At 45.1% G+C, this 20,000-nt stretch overlaps 2 protein-coding genes across 4 annotated transcripts in view; both read left to right on the top strand.

The window, feature by feature from the left end:
* Nucleotides 1-12,463, top strand: part of rarab (retinoic acid receptor, alpha b) — a 22,464-nt gene extending 10,001 nt beyond the window's left edge. The window contains exons 2-9 of one of the 2 annotated variants that reach the window (XM_084488389.1): nt 3,276-3,427; nt 5,204-5,345; nt 6,098-6,258; nt 6,725-6,901; nt 7,835-8,039; nt 8,166-8,233; nt 8,755-8,845; nt 9,252-12,463. In XM_084488389.1, coding sequence (XP_084344515.1) covers nt 3,276-3,427; nt 5,204-5,345; nt 6,098-6,258; nt 6,725-6,901; nt 7,835-8,039; nt 8,166-8,233; nt 8,755-8,845; nt 9,252-9,535 — 1,280 coding nt within the window. In that variant the 3' untranslated portion in view covers nt 9,536-12,463. Of the gene's footprint in view, nt 1-3,272; nt 3,428-5,203; nt 5,346-6,097; nt 6,259-6,724; nt 6,902-7,834; nt 8,040-8,165; nt 8,234-8,754; nt 8,846-9,251 lie in introns of both variants that reach the window. The other variant, XM_084488388.1, reaches the window with a different exon arrangement.
* A 5,573-nt stretch (nt 12,464-18,036) lies between these two features.
* On the top strand, nt 18,037-19,628 carry LOC311380507 (uncharacterized protein). Of its 2 annotated transcripts, none has more exons than XM_084488395.1 (2): nt 18,037-18,135; nt 18,939-19,628. In XM_084488395.1, the coding sequence occupies exon 2, from the start codon at nt 18,957-18,959 to the stop codon at nt 19,470-19,472; it is 516 nt and encodes a 171-aa protein (XP_084344521.1). In that variant the 5' UTR covers nt 18,037-18,135; nt 18,939-18,956; the 3' UTR covers nt 19,473-19,628. The 2 variants fall into 2 exon arrangements, with proteins under 2 accessions (XP_084344521.1, XP_084344522.1); XM_084488396.1 differs by lacking the exon at nt 18,037-18,135 and adding an exon at nt 18,239-18,398.
* The last annotated feature ends 372 nt before the right edge of the window (nt 19,629-20,000 follow it).

Genomic DNA, 20,000 nt, shown 5'->3' with positions numbered 1-20,000 from the left:
TAAAAGTATTAAAGTAATTAAAGTAAACGTATGCTGTGTGATTCTAACAAATTACACTTCAAGTATAAACTGTGAGTTTTCAACCATCGCTTTGGGTGTAAGGGACCAATGCGGACGGCAATCTTTGAGATTGGTCAAGAAATTAGCAGGAACGCTGCAGCAGTAGTCTGCGAAAACAGCCTACAATGTAATCCTTTGGGGGCACTAGCAGTGTGTCCATGCAAGTCCGATTTTTTGCCACTGAAAAGTTAGGGCTATATTCTATCATGATGGAAAGGATCCCTACAGAGAAAGACAACTGGTTTCTTTCCCCTTATCGCTTGATCACGGTCTGTTTATCATTGTGTCCAACCATGTCTTGCTCAAGGAACAAGTCTCTGACAACAGAGCCGTCTGTGGATCGCCCCTCCTCTCCGTGCTGCGACGGAGTCGAAACACGATCATGAGCGGGATGAAGGATTACGGGAGGCCTCTCCCCGCAGAGAAGACGGCTCAACAAGTTCATTAATAGAGTGAATCCAGTGTTCACGGATCTGCATGAGGGATGACGGGAATACCAAAAAACTCTAATCGATACACAGTCTAGTACTCGAGTATTCGTGTATTAGTTTTTGTCTCCCGTTAAATTGCATTTAAGTTGGGCTATTGTTTAGGGCAGAGTACTTTGTGATCTGCCTCTTGTGTTGTGCTGCTGCCCGACCGGCCCCTGGGCAGGTGTACACCGCGAGACGAGATCAAGTCTCAAGTTGCCTGCCTCACAAAGCTTTAATTCAGAGCGTGAATATCGGTTGAAGAGAAGAATCAAATTCAGTCGAAAAATAAAGTCCTTTTTAATATTGCTAGCTTGTTTGAAGAGGCCTTTTCGTGAAAACAACAAAGGCCATTCAGTCAAATACGTGCTTTTGAACAGACTGAAGTAAAAGTATGGTGCCCCAGGACAGAATTATATCCCAGCCGACGTACAAGTAGAATCGTACTCTAAGTGTAATTTCCCTCAGACGCCCTGTGTGCTCTTTCATAATATAAATAAGCAATGTCAAAGGAGGTCGGCGGATTACAGAGCGATTAGGACAGAACTGTGAGGACACACTGGGAGGGTCCGTCTCCACCCTTAATACGCAATTGAAGAAATCTGGAAACTTGTGGGCGGAGACAGGAGGGTGGGGGGTGGGGGGAGGTTAGGGGGTGCTAAGACTCGGTGGTGTTTTGATGACACAGTCAGAAGTTTCTCTGGAAGTCTCTCTGCATTCTAAACAGGGCATTTTACAACAGCTCCACCTGGTCGGCTAGAAACACACACGCACACACGCACGCACGTATGCATGAACGCATGTGTGCACACACGCACACACACACACACGCACACACACCTACACAACTACACACACACACACACACACAGAATGTTTGGGCCATGCCGTCCCAGGGATGGAAGTTAAGCACTGCATATTGTCAGATGTGTGAATGTGAATGTTCAGATGTTTCTGCGAGTGTGTGTTCAGATGTGGTCTTATGTGTCCTGTGTTTATGTACATCTGTGAGTCCTTGTGAGCTTTTCTTTCCTGTTGTTATGTTTGCATGTATGTGAGTGTGTGTGTGTTTAGTTGTTTCTGTGTGTGTCTATACATAATGCATAGTACCTTGGTGGTTTCATTGAATACACAAGGTTACTGGCTTACACTGTGTATTCAAACAAAGACAAAGACACACAGACAGACCATCCTCCATCCTCAGGATTATGTACACGTACACTGAGCATGCTCAGCCCACTACACGATTAGACCCGAGATATTCTTGTGCGTTCTTTGTTTAGTTCATCCCTCCACCCTCCATATTTCATCTCAGCTACCCTTCGTAAATCCACCTTTACCTCTCCCTTGGCCTTCCTCTCTCTCTATCCTCTCTCCGTCTCTCTATCTCCCCCTCTCTCTCTCTCTCTCTCTCTCTCTCTATCTCCCCCCCCCCTCTCTCTCTCTCTCTCTCTCTCTCTCTCTCTCTCTCTCTCTCTCCCTCTCTCTCTCCCTCTGACTACACCACCATCTTCCTCTATGTCTCTCTATCAATTTCAACTCAAAGGAGCTCGAACTGTCTCCACTTCTTTCCTCGAGTGTGGCCTTTTTAGAGAAGAGCCGTTGTCCATGTGTACAGAAATGTAGAGATTGGTCAAGCCTCTCTGACTCATTTCCATGTGCTGGAGTGTCTTCCTCCTTGGCCCATGTGTGATCTACGGCTGCCTACCTCATGTCCTCGCCCTGTATTTCGCAAAAGTACCTCTGCGTGTTGTTGCTTCACCCGTACCACTGCGTTACTAGCGTGACTTTCCTTTGACCTCATGGAACTCAAAAACACGGCTGATAACGTTAAATCTCAGGCCAGGGGGGCTGCCAAGTTTACTGAAAACCTTGGGAGTGAGATTTGAGCGGCGCGTTTGTTTGGGGCCCGTTCAGGGTTGCCACAAAGCGCTAAAGACATGACTACTTACACCAATTTGTAAAAAATGTACAGGTGGTCAATGATCACTATTGTACGTTGTATGTGACTTTATGTGTGACGTTATGAGCAAGACCGGACCCAAGTCAACGGTCCCACTGAATGCCCTGAAAGCAGTATTTAATCCGATTTCTGGGAGCTCTGCACAGTTCTAACCCAGGCTTGGGCGTGGATTGCATGATTACATACGAGGTTGTGATATTGAAAGGGTTTGCGAAATCGTAGGTCATCTGAGTGAGAAATAGGAGGTGTGGTGTGAGAGTGTGTGAAGAGTGACTCTCACGCTCAATGTGTGAGAGTTGGCAGCTCCGCTCTCATGCCATAACCAATTAAAACAGTGGCAATGCAGATTTGTGTACCTTTGTGGACACTAAGAGTCAGTGAATCCAAAGCTAAAGAGAGCTGGGTTGCAGTTAGCTGCCTCAACAGATAATGCATACATAGCTAATTGAGCATGTATGCATGTTTGGGTTTTTCACCACCACAAAGTAGCATATGTTCCCACCACCATGCAAAGGAAAGCTGCCATTGTTTTGCACGATAATAAAAAAATGATAATAAAATAATAATAAAAATAATAATAATAAAATAAATAATAAAAAAATGCCACACGAATCCTAACACGAAAACGCATACGTCTGTTTTTTTTAATCTTATCCACCCTGGGACCTGGTGTCAGGCTCCGTGTGGACGGGTTCCTGAGGTTCAGCCGTATGCTTGGTCCCTCTCTCAGGCGCTCCACATTGTAACTTGTGTGTCCCCCCCTCCCCCTTTGACTGTAGCAGTGGAGACGGGGAGCACCAGCTCGGGGGAGGACCTCCTGGTGCCCAGCCCCTCCTCGCCGCCTCCCCCGCCCCGTGTCTACAAGCCCTGCTTCGTGTGCCAGGACAAGTCTTCAGGCTACCACTACGGGGTCAGCGCCTGTGAGGGCTGCAAGGTGGGCCCCGTCGCACTGTGTGTGTGTGTGTGTGCGTGTGCGTGCGTCTGTGTGTGTGTGTGTGTGGGTGTTTGTTTACATACAAGTAAAGGCATATATAAAAAGGTCCTATATACACAGGAGAGAGAGAGAGAGCGAGAGAGAGAGAGGGGTTAAGAGAGAAAGAGAGAGAGAGAGAGAGAGGGGTTAAGAGAGAGAGAGAGAGAGAGAGAGAGAGAGGGGTTAAGAGAGAGAGAGAGACCTCTTGGTTTAGAGGTCAGTACCTTTCTGGTGCCTGTTAGCCTGCTAAGCTTCTTTACTTTGATCAGCTCTGCGTACGCACACACACACACACACACACAGTACTTACACAACCAGTCGTCTAACAATAATGTATTTGCGTTGCACGTGTGTGTGTGTGTGTGTGTGTGTGTGTGTGTGTGTGTGTGTGTGTGTGTGTGTGTGCAATTGAGGTCAATGTGAGGGCTCATTATCCCTTACATAAAGCAGCATATATATAGATGTGTGTAAATCTATATATATGTGCGTGTATATTAGGGCTGGGCAACGATAAAAGAAATGTATATAAAAAAATGTATTTATTGTAAATCCACTCCAATTGAAGTTAGATAAGATGATCAAATAGAACACACACATTATCATTCATACCAAATGTACTTAATATAATGTACTTAATATATATATCTATAAATATATATATACACACATATGTATATATGCTGCTTTATGTAATGGATAATGAGCGAATGTATATATATGTGTGTTAATATATTTATGTGTAAATATATTGGATCTCTATTGCTCTCTCTTACAAACAAAATCCAAACAAATCAGCATGAGTTCCGATGCTGTAGTGTCCTGGCAGTTGTGTCCTGACTGTAGTGTCCTGCTGTAGTGTCTGACTGTAGTGTCCTGACTGTAGTGTCTGACTAGTGTCTGACTGTAGTGTCCTGCTGTAGTGTCTGACTAGTGTCTGACTGTAGTGTCCTGCTGTAGTGTCTGGCTGTAGTGTCTGACTGTAGTGTCTGACTGTAGTGTCCTGGCTGTAGTGTCTGGCTGTAGTGTCCTGCTGTAGTGTCTGGCTGTAGTGTCTGACTGTAGTGTCCTGCTGTAGTGTCCAGCTGTAGTGTCTGGCTGTAGTGTCTGACTGTAGTGTCTGACTGTAGTGTCTGACTGTAGTGTCCTGCTGTAGTGTCTGGCTGTAGTGTCTGGCTATAGTGTCTGGCTGTAGTGTCTGACTGTAGTGTCTGGCTGTAGTGTCCTGCTGTAGTGTCTGGCTGTAGTGTCTGACTGTAGTGTCCTGCTGTAGTGTCTGGCTGTAGTGTCTGACTGTAGTGTCCTGCTGTAGTGTCTGGCTGTAGTGTCTGACTGTAGTGTCTGGCTGTAGTGTCTGGCTGTAGTGTCTGACTGTAGTGTCTGGCTATAGTGTCTGGCTGTAGTGTCTGGCTGTAGTGTCTGACTGTAGTGTCTGACTGTAGTGTCTGACTGTAGTGTCCTGCTGTAGTGTCTGGCTGTAGTGTCTGACTGTAGTGTCTGGCTGTAGTGTCCTGGCTGTAGTGTCTGACTGTAGTGTCCTGCTGTAGTGTCCTGCTGTAGTGTCCTGGCTGTAGTGTCTGGCTGTAGTGTCTGACTGTAGTGTCTGGCTGTAGTGTCTGACTGTAGTGTCCTGCTGTAGTGTCTGGCTGTAGTGTCTGGCTGTAGTGTCCTGGCTGTAGTGTCTGGCTGTAGTGTCCTGCTGTAGTATCTGACTGCGGGCCTCTCCTCTCCTCCTCCCAGGGCTTCTTCCGGCGCAGCATCCAGAAGAACATGGCGTACACGTGCCACCGGGAGAAGATGTGCGTCATCAACAAGGTGACCCGCAACCGGTGTCAGTCCTGCCGTCTGCAGAAGTGCCTCGACGTGGGCATGTCCAAGGAGTGTGAGTACCCTGGTCCTTCATACCTATTAATGTATACATATGCAAATATAAACATATATATATACATATTCATATATTTACATATACTGTATATATATTTTCATATATTTAAATATATACGTACATAAATACATACAAACATATATATATATATGTCTATATATATATGTATGTGTGTGTGTGTGTGTGTGTGTGTGTGTGTGTGTGTGTGTGTGTGTGTGTGTGTGTATTAGAGTGTGTGAGCGTGTGCATCTCCCAGTTTCCCTCCCAACTCTGTACTCCCTCTCTTAACCTGTGCCTACGGCCCCCTCTAGTGGCTGTGAGGTGTCCCATTGGGTGTTGCTTAGCCAATGCAGTGCCATGCTCCCACAGAGAGGACTCCTGCTAGTAATACACACTATGGGCTGTTTAAGAAGTGGGGTTTCCTTACCATCCTCAACAAAATACAATTCAAGTAGTCGAGTGAAAAAGAAAAAAGGCTTCTTCTCATTAAGCAGTGGTCGTCTTCCATTGAACACGGAGGATACCTGCAAATTCACAATCTAATTGATAAACCAACGCCTTGGTGGCCAGCGTGTGTTCACCCTAGAGAGGGAGAGGTCGCCCCAACGGAAAACCGATCTGCTCGGGGTGTCGCGGTGTGGTCCTCCCTCAAAACATCACACGCCACACATCGTGGACCCGTCCGTCAGACCTTCAGGCCGCTGACAGTGCATGCGGTCTCTCTCCCCCCCCCCCCCCCCCCCCCACAGCGGTGAGAAACGACCGAGCCAAGAAGAAGAAGGAGGAGAAGCGCGCCGAGCCGTCCGAGGTGTACGTCCTCACCGCCGAGGAGGAAAAGATGATCGAGCGTGTCCGACGGGCGCACCAGGAGACCTTCCCCTCGCTCTGCCAACTCGGGAAATACACCACGGTGAGGGGGGCCGCGTGGATGTGTGTGTGTGAGTGTGTGTGTGGGCGTGGGCGTGGGCGTGTGCGTGTGTGTGTGTGTGTGTGTTCGTTCAGGCTTTCGATCTGGGAAAGGGGAAAGGGGATTGGTCAGAAGAAAGAGAAACAACAATATATCTCTGTCGGTACAGTAAGGATGTTCATAGAACCAAGTGCCAAGCACTAACAATCATTAGGTTTACCCATTCCCCGTTTACAACAAAGATAGCTAGGCTAAGACGCTACATGATGCTAAGTACTATTTTTAAGTGCCATGACAAACAACATACAATAAATGCGTACATTAAGTGCCAGGATGTACAACATACAATAAGTGCGTAAGAGGGGGTGTGTGGGGGGTAAGGGAGGAGGCAATGCGTGAGTTTAGGTGAACATTCAAGAGGTTCGGGAGAAAACGGGAAAAAAAATCAACAGTGTTCGATCCCTTTCAGAGTAACAGCGCGGAGCACCGCGTGGCTCTGGACGTCAACCTGTGGGACAAGTTCAGCGAGCTGTCCACCAAGTGCATCATCAAGACGGTGGAGTTCGCCAAGCAGCTGCCGGGCTTCACCACGCTCACCATCGCCGACCAGATCACCCTGCTCAAGGCCGCCTGCCTTGACATCCTGGTGGGCCTCCCATCTCTTTATTATGTTATTCGTGTGTTCTGGTTTTTATGGGTGGCATAGGCACAGGGAGTAGAGCGCAGAGCGGGCTGACTGGCTATCAGAAGGTGGCCAGTTCGATCCCCGGCTCCTCCTAGCTTGAGGTGTCGAGGTGTCCCTGAGCGAGACACATAACCCTAACTTCTCCCGACATGCCGGCTGTCGCCTTGCATGGTTGACACCGCCATCAGTGTGTGAATGTGTGCATGAATGGGTGAATGTTAGGCAATATTGTAAAGCGCTTTGAGTGGCCGCTGGTTAGAAAAGCGCTGTATAAATACAGTCCATTTACCATTTTTGTAAGCACACAAAGCCACAACCACCGTGCCTTAAAGGGATAACTCTTAACCGTTGTATAAGTGTCAACTGGATTAGCCGTGTTCTATGTTAACACAATGCAATAATCATAGATTATAGCGGGGTCCGCTTAGCTCAGGAAGTAGAGCCCTTGTAACCGGAAGATTGCTAGTTCGATCCCTGGCTCCCCTCGAGGGTCGAGGTTTCCCTGAGCAAGACACCTCACACGCTCCCGACCAGCTGGATGTCGCCTTGCATGGTTGACTCCGCCATCGGTGTGTGAATGTGTGTATGAACCATAAGTCTCTTATGGACAAAAGCGTCTGCTAAATGCCCTAAATGTAATCAGCTTTATTGCAAATTATGTTATAACAATGTGTTATGCTATGTTAAAGCCCTCTGCCTTGCTCACTATTCTATTACCATGAATGCTCACTAAACAGTAGCCAGCTCCCACGCCGACTATGCATGAGCCAGCTGTGATCCATACTACGCTTGAACCCCCCCGTCCTCTACGCAAACCGTCTTCCAGCGCCATTATCTATCAGGTGCCTCCCACTTACCTCTTCAACCCCCCCCCCCCCCCCCCCCCTCCCCCAGATCCTGCGGATCTGCACGCGCTACACGCCGGACCAGGACACCATGACGTTCTCAGACGGCCTCACACTCAACCGGACCCAGATGCACAACGCAGGCTTCGGGCCGCTCACCGACCTGGTGTTCTCCTTCGCCAGCCAGCTGCTGCCCCTGGAGATGGACGACGCCGAGACCGGCCTGCTCAGCGCCATCTGCCTGCTGTGCGGAGGTACTGACGCTTCAGAGACAATAAGGAAAAACAACAACATAGGGAAATAAAAGGTTGGATGAACGGCTATTGTTAATTTGCCACATTCTAATTAATTTGTGTGTGTGTGTGTGTGTGTGTGTGCAGACCGACAGGACCTGGAGCAGTCCGATAAGGTGGACATTCTTCAGGAGCCCTTGTTGGAGGCGCTGAAGGTACTACACTCTATATTTAATAGGCACTTAATGTGCACACTTAATGTATGTTGTACTTAAAAATAGCCCTTAGCATTGTGTAGCATCTTATCCTAGCTAGCTTCGTTGTATACGGGAAATGGGTTAACCTAGAGATTGTACGTGCTTGGCACTTGGTTCTATGAACATCCTTACTCTAAGGACAACGGTATATGGTTGTTTCTCTTTCTTTTGAGAAAATGTACTTTTGTACATTTTGTAATTTTGTAATTGTAAGTGGCTAACTTGGTAACTTGGATAAAAGCATCTGCTTAATGCCCTAAATGTAAATGTAAATGTAATAAAGGAAATGGCTGTGGATTTCACACCTGAACAGACTATTATTTAACAGTAGCGTAAACATGATGCTTAAGCAAGCCTCCAGCCTTGTATGCACTAACACCTGCAAGGAAACAGGCTACTTGTTATTTACAAAGAAGTTGCGTGACCAGCCAGTCACAAGAAATCCTTCTAAAGCCCCGATCCTCTTCTGCCGTCTGTAGATCTACGTGAGGAGACGGAGGCCGGACAAGCCCAGTATGTTCCCCAAGATGCTGATGAAGATCACCGACCTCCGGAGCATCAGCGTCAAGGGTAAGACACGCGTATCACACCTTACTGTGCGCAAACTTCAAAACACTTGCGCAAGTGTGGGAGGGAGGGGCTTGCCTCTTGTGAAGGCAAAGTTTCTTCCCGCCAATTCCTTCTCAACCGTGGCCGAGAACCACCACTCCGAGTCGTTACTTGTTGTGTTGTGTTGTTGTGTTACTTGTCCTGCGTTTAGGATTCATGATTTCATCCGGAGGGACACAAAGCTTATTATATAGATAAAGATTATACAGATAATATTATAGTATTAGATAATATAGATATCCGGGAGTCTGAAAATGGCAACAATCACTTGTGTGAACGAACCTTCACGGTTGGCCAATCAGCACACAGCGTTTGTCTCGGGCGTCACATGCTCAAGGGGTCTTTTTGCACTGTTTTTTTCCCCCAGGAGCGGAGAGGGTGATCACGCTGAAGATGGAGATCCCGGGATCCATGCCGCCCCTCATCCAGGAGATGTTGGAGAACTCGGAGGGCCTGGAGGGCCAGGGCGCCGGGGGAGGCAAGGGAGGGGACGACGGGCTGGCGGGGGCCGGGGGGAAGAGGAGGAGAGGCAGGAAGGACCGCGACGCGGGGGACGCGCCCCTGAGCGGCGGCAGCACGGGCACTCCGTCGCCCGCCCCTTCCTCCTCCTCCTCTTCCTCCTCCCCCTGCGCTCCCTCCCCCATCCCCTGAAGACACACCCGCCCCCCCAAACCCATCCACTTTGTCGGCCATTCAACCCTCCACACATCCATCCATCCTTCCACCAGGGACCCCCCCCCGATGCCGCCTCTTTGTCCCTCCACGCAGGCGGTGAAACATGGCATGGCACCACCAGGCCATGCTGGTGGTTGTGTCAGCGGAAAGGGGGAGGGGACCCACAGACGTCCCGCCCCCTCTCCACTCATTGGTCTTCACAGATTGCGCTCCGATCAGAACGGGGGCAACGGGAAAGCGTGTAAATACCTGGCCGGTTCACGTGGTGACATCCAGACACTGTAATGCGCACATACACACCTCCATGCTTACCGAGACGGGTGTTAGAAGACTAGCATCTTTGGGTAAACACGGACAAATCCCAAGATGATATGATCGAGCATCAGCGTAAAAAAGGCAAAACACAGAATTTTCCAGAAATGGAATGCAGCATCGATTCTCAGCCTCGGGACACTTTTAATGAGCAGCTGAACTCTGAACCTTGATGCCGCTCCCAAACTCACCAGCAGAACCAACTGTGGTGTCGTATTGTGCTTTTGTTTTTATTCCTTCACAGAATTTAGGAAGTGGCCGTCTTCTTAAAACGTGAATGTCCCGGTTTAAAACGGAGTGGCGGAGACGCGGTGATGCCACGGTGATGCCACGGTGAAACCAACGCTGTCAGGTACACAAGCTGTATGGGGGAGGACCAGAACGGAACAGACCCCCACCCCTCCCCCCAGCCCCACCAGATGCTTGGCTCGTATGCAATGGCCAGAAGAGTTGAATGTGCGGACGGATGTACCCGGCGGTTCGTTTGGTTTGAAGAATGTGAGTTGCGGAGGAAAGCTTCTTTCAACCTTGTCATGAATTAATTTCTTTTTTTCAACAAGAAAAATAAAAAAGTGAGGAAAAGACGATGTAAAAAGACCTGTACAGTATATGAGTTTGTGGAAATTCTATTGTACATATTCGGTAGGGGCGGGGGGGGACAGCAAGCGACAGCTCAATACAGTAGGCTGTCAGAAAGGAGACTGATGCAGAGTTAGCATGTAGATATTTAGTAGATATATTATATATATATATAAATATATTCACCCCAGCACAGGCATAATACTTCATATGAACGTCACCAGCACCACAACACAACACCGAGACCCAAATCAACACACAAACAAAACCAAATGTTGTCCCAAAACACCTACAGGGCGAGTGATTACCTCTCAAACATTAGAAGGAATTAAAGAGGCAAAGAAAAGCTAAATAAAAGGCTTTTTGTTTTCTTTCATCTCCACTGTTTTGTTAAATCAGAAAATAGCATATGAGCAGAAGTTTCTGTCCTCAGGGCCGTACGGCTGATGACGTGCAGAGACGTAGTTAGCGTTAGCATTATTAGCACTACTTTGTCGCTACATTGCCAATATAACCACAGCCTGGTAAGCACGACAAGTATCTCGCGGCTAACAGGTTTTCTACATTGACGGGTGACTTGTGTTTGTATTGAGATTTGTTGGGCATAATGACTGTGTGTTTGCCACTCACTAACTGCCATAGCATTTTCACACTAGCACACTTGTTAATACTTAGTAAGTAACTGTTTGCTGTTTTTTTTGTTTTTAATGTACAAGTCTTACAAGTGGGCAAAATCAATGCAGTGTTCACTGTGTGGTTCTCTGTGTGTCGCTTTCAAACTATCTGTGCTCACTGTGTGGGGCATCCTTATTTTTCTTCACTAGCCAGTTTGAACAGGTCACCAAGCCAAACTAACCCTGTATGTATTTTCTGATCGGTATTTTGCATGCCATGATGACATGACTAGAATATTATCATTTGTGAAAAACATACAATCTTTGCATCATAATGAACCACACATTTAGAGGAAAACTATGTTGAAAGCCTCCAATTGTAAAAAGCCACCATACATGTTCTGAGAGATCTTAAAGGGGAGAATGCACTTCCTGGGTCTTTAAGTGGGTATTGTGAATGCATACTGGATGCTGTGGCCCTGTCTGCAGCTTCTAACCACAATACACTGGCTGTTAATCAATTTGTTAAATTCGACCAAAATCTTTTTCAAAATATAAATGAGAAACATTGAGAGACAAGCATTAAGAAATTTGTTGAAAGAGCATTTCGTTTTTTGTTTTTTTATAAGAAAATATTTTTGATTTTTAACTTTACTACTGTCCTTAAATTCAAAAAAGTCAAAAGAATATTATCATCAATGGTGGACCAAAGGTAACCCAGGTTACCAGTTAATTCCTAACACACACTGGTTTATATCACCAAAACACTAGAAGACTTACAACAACACTGCCTCATCTACTACTGCTCTGCCCAAATCTTTTCCTTTCAGGTCTGCGTTGGACCGTCCATCTCAGTGGTTCACACGAACGAAACAGCAAAGTTTGCAAAAGCGTATAATAACGATGGCGTCAATCTGGATCAGTGTGAATGTTGTAGCAGGAAGAAAAACCAGCAAGCACAACAGTAAAATATACAACTGTGCTAACAAAAACGCGGGTTTGAAGCTTTCTTTAACACTTTACTTTTCAAATAGTGGCACCTCAAGGATATGTAAAATTGCAAGTTGTTTTTATCCCCACATTTCCCCCCCAAGATTAATTTGCGTTTTTCAGTGTTTTGGGAAACCAGACTTCATGTATTTGATAAAGGACTTTGGTAAGCTACTGTCCAAACTAAATTTGTTATTGTTAAAAGTCGAATCACCAACATTCAGAAACACACCGAACGCACATTAAGAGCAAAGCTGTTTTAGAATGGACCTGTCTGTACCTGCTGAAGAAAAGCAAAAACACGTTAAACCTTCTCAAGGAAAGTGGATGCACAACACAGCGTCAAAGTGTGTTGCTATTGTGATGTCTTAGAACTGAACTGAATAAATTACCTCACTGTGATTTTTAACAGCCTCTGGCTCATTTTTCTCATGGACAGATGGAATGTACATTTCCTAAGCGTATTTTCTATGTAATAAGACTTAATTTCACCAATGTTATAGCCAATAACTGGATCTATCAACAAACCATTTTCCTACCTGATAAATGATGAGTTAGGCCATACTCTGGAGATTGCATGTGTACTGTATGTTAACTACTACTATTGATCATGTTAACAACATATAACAAACAAAATATTAGTATGTGGGGGAGGCAGATGTTCTATAAGTATAAAAGACAAGAAACTGCTATTTTTTGTAGATAACCTCGTGGTTAATGCTGGTAAACAGTGACAACTAGTGGCGTTTTCGGAAAGGGACATCTCTAATGCCAATTTAGCAATTTAGTTGCTCGATTCAGCATATTTTCAGACTACCCTAGATAATACTTATTTTTCTTAAAAGCAATTCAGCTAATTTAATTTATTTTTTAACATTTAGAAACATTTGAGGGGTGACTCAAACACTACAACGCACCATCTTTCCCTCTAAATGACACAAAACGATGCTCTCAGTCACAATACATGGTCCGTCCGAATGGCTGCAGAAGTGCATTGAGTGTTACCATGGCTGGCTGACTACAGCAGCATTATAATGTGTTTTACCAAATAAACCTACATCGTTTTGGTTAAATAATTTAAACACATGAGGTTCAGAGTATAATTGTTTGGTTAGGAAGTCACTCACGATTCTATAAAAAAAATAAAATATTTATCTTCAATTGGCCAATCAGATTTGTCCTTAGGCGAAGTTCCGCCTATATACGCATAGCATAACCCAAAGCCAGACACAACAACGACGAACAAGTTCTAGAGTGGTCTGCAGAATACAGAGCCTGTGTAACATAGTATCTTTAGAATTCTATCAACTCTATTGGATTGTAACCCAGGGGCGGAGCCAGACTTTGTGTACATCCGGGGCTTAGCCCTGAGGGGGGTCTGGGGGTCCTCCCCCCAAAAAATTTGAATTTCTAAGATGCAATTTCCTGCATTCTAGTCCATTTTAGGGTGACCTGCTGGACATAGGCAAATCCTAAATCACTTTTAAAAATTTAGAGTTTAGAATGTATATGAATCTATCTGTTAGCGGAATTCTACTTTTCTTGTTGTGGCGTGTTGAAATAGTCTGAGGGAAATTAAGGTTTTTGTTGTTGACAATTTGCCCAGTAACAAGGCTTAATGTAATGTATAGGGAACATGGTGTCAGGGTTGTCATAACTTCAAAAGCTTAAAAAAGATCCAGGGCTTTTGAAGTGAGATTCGGGGCTTCAGTCCTGAAAGCCACCCCCCGCTCCGCCCCTGCCGTAACCCCCCACACCCCCGCACACCCTGCCGAAAATCTCCCTGCGCGTCTGCGTGACACTTGTCGCATAGTGATACTTTTTCACTCGCCGAGAGGCAAGAAGAAAGCAAAAATATATATTTTTACCAAGGAAAATGACAAAAATAGTAACGCACAGTGACTTGGATGAGTAACTTTAATTTCATTACTGGTTTGGAAATAGTAACGCGTTAGATTATTCTACTGGCATCACTGTTTGTAACTGAACTGTAAGGTCATCCTTTCTGGTCAGAGGTGTGTTTGTCATTGTGTGGGTGTTTATGTGTGTGGATGTTTGCGTGTGTGGTGGTGTGTCTGTGAATGCATGTGTGGTTTCAGAGACAAACAATTGAATTCCTGTCTACTCCTGCTGTTATGCTCATCACTGATGTTTAATAAAAAATAATTGAAAAGAGAGAAAAGCCACCTGCCACCTGAGGGTAATAGTTAGGGTTAGTTCAATGGTGGTGAAAAGTGGGTGTTTTGTATTTGCAAAAATGTTGTCTGCTTTACTCAGTACTCTCTCTCTCTCTCTGTAGGTGTGTTCCAGACTATTCAAATGAGTACCCAACAGCTTCCTGGCAGTGTTCACTACTTTCGAAAGCCTACTCTTCTGTGCTTCTGCTGTGCTGCCGAACCAGCAGATTATGTCAAAGCAGCAGATTATGTCATAAGCAGTGTAGAACATCTTAGCCATTTTACAGTCAACATCAGATGAGACCAGCTTTTTCAAAAAGTAAAGCCTTTGCTGTCCTTTTTTTCTGAATGAGTTCTGTGTACTGCTCCCACTTCAACTTGTTGTCTAAAACCACCCCCAGATACAGTATACTCATGGACAGACTGTAGTGGCTGCCCTTGGATAATCGTTGAACGAAATGCTTTGTCTCTCCTTAAATCAATAGCCATCTCTTTTGTCTTTGAGGTGTTTAGCAGGAGATGGGGTTTTTCACACCAGTCAAGGAACTAAAGCAGTACTGGGCCATGGTCCTGCTCATCTCCTTGGAGGAGGCTGACCAATGCTATATCATCCGCAAACTCAATTAAATGCCTACCAGGGTGAGAGCTGGAGCAGTTGTTGGTGTATAGTATAAACAGTTGGGGATATCTCCCCAACTGTTTGTATTAGTCATGATTTGATCAGAAAGAGACTGCTGGTGGGTGAGGACCTCCATGAACCACGGCTCCGAAAACCCATCTGTGGCCAACGGACCCTAGAGGAGAGCCATGCTGCAATGTGTGGGATATAAAGCTGGTAACCTCATCACTTGATACTGCAACCAAAAGGACAACAGAAGACGATGAGGAATTGTTTTTCACACAGTTGCACAGCCAGTTAAGAGTTTGAATCAGATAGAACCAGCTGTAGACATCACGTTTTGTGGGAAATCAATTGTCTAAAACTACTATTCAACTGTGGCAATCATACAATGAGACAGATGAAGACACATCAGGGGTCTAATGAAACAAAATCATTTTTACAAGTAATAATCATCTTGTGATTCAAGGCATCTTGGGATTTTGAACTGAGTACAGTTTTTATGTTACAGTTTTAGACAGGCCCCAAAGCAAATCCAGACCTAAAATGCATATTCAGGTAGAAAACACATATACACAGTCTACTTCTATTGTAAAATAACACAGAGCTGCCAACTCTCACGGTTTCACTGTGTGACACATGCTTTTGCCTGCTTACACACGCTCACACGCCACACATCCAATTTCTCACGGCAAAAAAAATCGGAGACGCGTTCGCCCCCGTCCACCGTCAACAATCCCGATCCCCCCTCTCCCCCGTCAACAATCCCAATCGCCCCCCCCCCCTCACCGTCAACAATCCCAATCCTAAATTCCTGTTCGTTTTGGCAGTTAGACCTCGCCTACTCCACCCAACTTCACCACATGAATCTCTTAAAGTTTTCCATGCAACAAATTCCTAAATGGATCAACATGGATTCCTAAAATGAGTGGGTGGAGGAATTTCCCCTTTTTTCCTCCACCTACTAATCTGATTATATCCTGTTAGATAGCTTTCCACAAAGCCAGAATTTATAGAGAAACTAAAGTGATACGAAAGGTATGAACTTGTAGCTTGAGTGGCTAACAGTGACAGTGATAACCTTTTGGAAGGCATGAATGGTGGTATACTTTATATATATGATATACTACTCTCACCTGGTCGTTGAATATAGATCATAATAATGAGGCTCCTCAAATGAGCTGCAAGGGAGAAATAACAAAGCATTAATTAAATCGATGTAAAGGGTAACACAAGAGTATACATGATAATGTTCCTGTTGTAGCAGGGCTATAGGTCCACCCACGCTAACAAACATATGCACCGGTGGTCTTGTTTGACTCTTCTGATAAAAGTCGCGGTTCACCATGTACATGTAGTAATGGGAAAAACAGTCTGTCTAGTTACTTGACCAGATAAAATGAGACGGAGAGGTAATAAAGTCTGTCAGCACGAGGGCCTTGGATTTATTGAGTAAAGTAGCAAAGGTAATACTGATTCATAAAGCGTGAGAGATCGAATATTTCCCTAACAGCGCTGAGGTCATCTGGAGCTTCGCCTCTGTGGAAGTTCTGCTTCAGAAGAGCATGAGGTGTTCCTGTGTGATGCAGTCTTATGCTGTATTTTCCCTCCCAACGAGGTGTGTGCGTTTCGAGGTGTGTGTGTTTCTGGATGTTTAGCTTGACCTTGAGCCTCCGGGCTCTGATGTCTTTATGAGTGTCTTCTGTGTTTCTCCTAACAAGCTGCGAGGGCTTCTCGAGGGGTATCTTGACCCTGAGCTGTGGCCGAATGTTATCAGCAGACTGACTCCTGTTCTTGCGAATGTGTGGTGCATTGTATGAGTCTCCAACATCTCCCATAGTTGGGATATGCGGCCTCCGGCTCAGGCCTTGACCTGAAAAAATAGCTGACTATATGTGTTCGTTAGGTTAGAACAAGAGTTAACTATATTCGTAATGTACATGTCATGTAATGTGCTCGTTAGGCTATTTTGCCCATCAGTAGCTCAGATGGTTTGAATGCGGGGTGTAATTAGACATTATATTACCTGCAATATATTATCATGTCTCACAGTTTTGTAACATATACCATTTATCAAAAGCCACATTTTCTCTGAGTCTCTCAGAGTCTCTCTCAAGTTTCTGATGTTTCAAACACATGTGGTCCAGGATTAAAGACTATTAAGGATTATCAAGGGAAGGGACCAACAATGTTGAACGTCTGCATCTCTCCCAGACGAGCTGAACACATACTACACACGCTTTGAGGATAACAGCGCTCCTGTGGATATACAAATGGACCAGGACCCCTGCCCACTGAAAACATCTAGGCAGAGGTGTATAAATCCTTTAAAACAGCAAAAAGCAGAAAAGAGTACCTGGCACCAGAAATGGCCCCCTGGCCTGGAGTACTCAAGACGGGCTGGCAGACGTATTCATACATCTTCAACACATCCCTGCATCAGTCTGTAGTCCCCACATGTTTCAAAAGGACCCCCATTGTCCCTGTCCCCAAGAAAGCGAAAGCCCTTGGTTGAAATGACTACCGCCCCCTAGCACTCTCATCCGTCATCATGACGTGCCTGGAGCTGCTGGTCAAGTCGACAGCACCTCTTCACTGACTGACTCCCTGGACCCGATACATTTAGCTTACAGGCCAAACAGGCTCTTCAGAGGACCCCATCTCCCTCGCCCTACGCACTGCCCTCTCTCACCCGGACAAGGAGAATCCGCACACAAACCACTAGGTTCAAGGGCAGCTTCTTCCCACAAACAATGAGAACGATTGAGAGCGATGATTAGAACAAATTATAAGACTATTGAACTCTGGACTGTGCCCCACTCACCCCACCATGCCCCTCCCTGAACACGCACAAAATAACTTTGAACTTAGGCACTATGTATACTACTGACTGGACATACAGTATATATAACTATTTTGTCACTCTCGTTAGTTTTACTTTATTTTATTCTTATTCCATTGTATCTACTTTATTGTATTTTCTACTTAGTATCTGCACTGTCGAGGAGAACTTGGCTTAGAACACTGGAATTTCATTGCCAGCAATGACTGCTACTACATGTTTGCTTTGTATTTGACAAAATAAAGACCTTGGAACCAGATGTTTCTCTGTGTGCTTCCTCTGCCCCGCCTCCTGTTCGAAAGTTTGAGGAGTAAAAAAAAGTTACAAGGAAATGAAAGTGAAACAAACGCCAAGCCACGTCTCACATATAATAATCGGATTAACCCAGCTCATAGTCATTCACACTCTACCCACACACTTTGCAGGTCTGGTTTAACCCACAGGTAAGTTATCTGTATTCTTTTGGCACCAGAAATTAGTTTTTCTTTTGCATTGCGGGAGCAATTATTTGTGCATAGCATTGTTTTTGATAAATATGTAGGCAATTATGTAAAATGTAGTCTGGAAAAAGCTATTCAAAAGATTAAAAGACCACATTCACAACTGCATGCCTCTTAGGTAGGCCTAAATAGAAAGTTGTATTTTCCACCAGAAAGAAAAGAGACCTCATACCCTGCACTAAACTGGAAAAGGTCATACCACCCAGGTCAGGGAATAACTTCTATCAAAAATGGCACACTTTTCTTTTACGGAAGTTTCTCAGTAATCTCCTTTCCCCCCTTCCTCAGTGTATTTTCATTTAATTGTATGTTTCTATACTACGTTGTTGTGATTTGATCCATTCTATCTTTTATAAATAAATATATTCTCTTTTTGTAGTATTATTTTTTGTATTATTTTGTATGTATTATTATTATTATTATTATTATTATAAAAAAATTCCCTTTTGTAATTTAACTATAAGGTCATCCTTACTGGTCATAGGTGTGTGTGTGTGTGTCTTTGTGTGGCTGTGTGTTTGTGTGGGTGTGTCTGTGTGTGTGCGTGCACGGGTGCTTGGGTTGATTCAGAGATTAAAAATAGAATTCCTGTTTATCCCTGCTGTTAACAAGCAAAAAGTATTCAAAAGTGAAAGTATACCTCCACATGTTTTGTACTCTTGCTCTGCAAGGCAACGTCTCTTGTATTGATTCCTTCAACAGTCTCTAATGACTATGCCTGTGTTTTGATGTGATGTGTTTTGCAGGCACATTTCTATTCCAAAATGTACCATCACCAGACTTACTCGTGGGTGGAAGATGACTTTGAGCTTCCATATGGAGTTGAGAAAATTGGCCATGAACAGCCAAATTGCAATAAGACCTACATCATGTACCACGGCACCACCAAGACCATTGCAAAGGCCATCCTGAGAGAGGGATTCCGCCAGTCCATGGATGGGATGCTGGGCCGTGGCGTCTATCTCAGCCGTGACCTGAACAAGGCCAGCAGGTATCCCATCGACCCTATGCTGCCTGACTCACAGCGGGTGGTGTTCAGGGTGAAGGTCAAAGTGGGGAACGTGATTAAGATTAACTATCAGGGCCATCCTCGCCAGAAGACCTGGCACGATGGCCGGTACGGGCAGGTTTACGACACTGCCTGGTGCCCCCCGGACTGCGGCATGACGAAGAGCGGCATGGAGGAGGACTGCGTCTGGGATCCCCGTCGCATCACTGTAGACAAGTGTATCGCTCCGACCCCTTATGGGCAAATGCCTGGCCATCCCTTCTATAAATAGAGTGGGAGCACACGTCATGTGAAGTTTGAAATATGAGAAAATGTGCTAATTTGGCCAGTTCTGCTTTTTGATACAGTTACATTTTTAAAAGATCATGTTTTTCATTGTGTCATTCCCAAAACATAAACTTGGAATAAAAAAGTTTTGAGTCTGAAATTTTGTCCGATGTATGAAAAAAAGTCGAATACCAACGAGAATGTTGGTTGGTGATTATGAGGAGGTCACACAGCATTTTAAGCAGGTTTTTATCAGCAGTTTAATTTGAATCCCGCAATATGTAGGAAATCCCACTCATGTACCGGGAAGTGTCGCCCTCTAAAGGTGCCTCAGCCAATCCCCAAATAATCACCCACACCAAACTATAGTGTTGCCTGTGTGTGCGCATTTGTACGTACACGTGTGTTACTTTCACATTTACATTCAGGCTATTTAGCTCTATAAGCAAGGAAAGAGAGAGAGAGAGAGAGAGAGAGAGAGAGAGAGAGAGAGAGAGAGAGAGAGAGAGAGAGAGAGAGAGAGAGAGAGAGA

This window comes from Micromesistius poutassou (assembly GCF_964030765.1).
Source record: "Micromesistius poutassou genome assembly, chromosome: 1".
Classification (NCBI taxonomy): domain Eukaryota; kingdom Metazoa; phylum Chordata; class Actinopteri; order Gadiformes; family Gadidae; genus Micromesistius; species Micromesistius poutassou.
Note: the sequence above shows the minus strand (reverse complement) of the source record. Positions and strands in the feature narration are given on the sequence as shown.

Excerpts from the sequence above, each read along its gene's own strand:
- LOC311380507 (XM_084488395.1), top strand. The coding sequence starts at position 18,957 with ATGTACCATCACCAGACTTACTCGTGGGTGGAAGATGACTTTGAGCTT.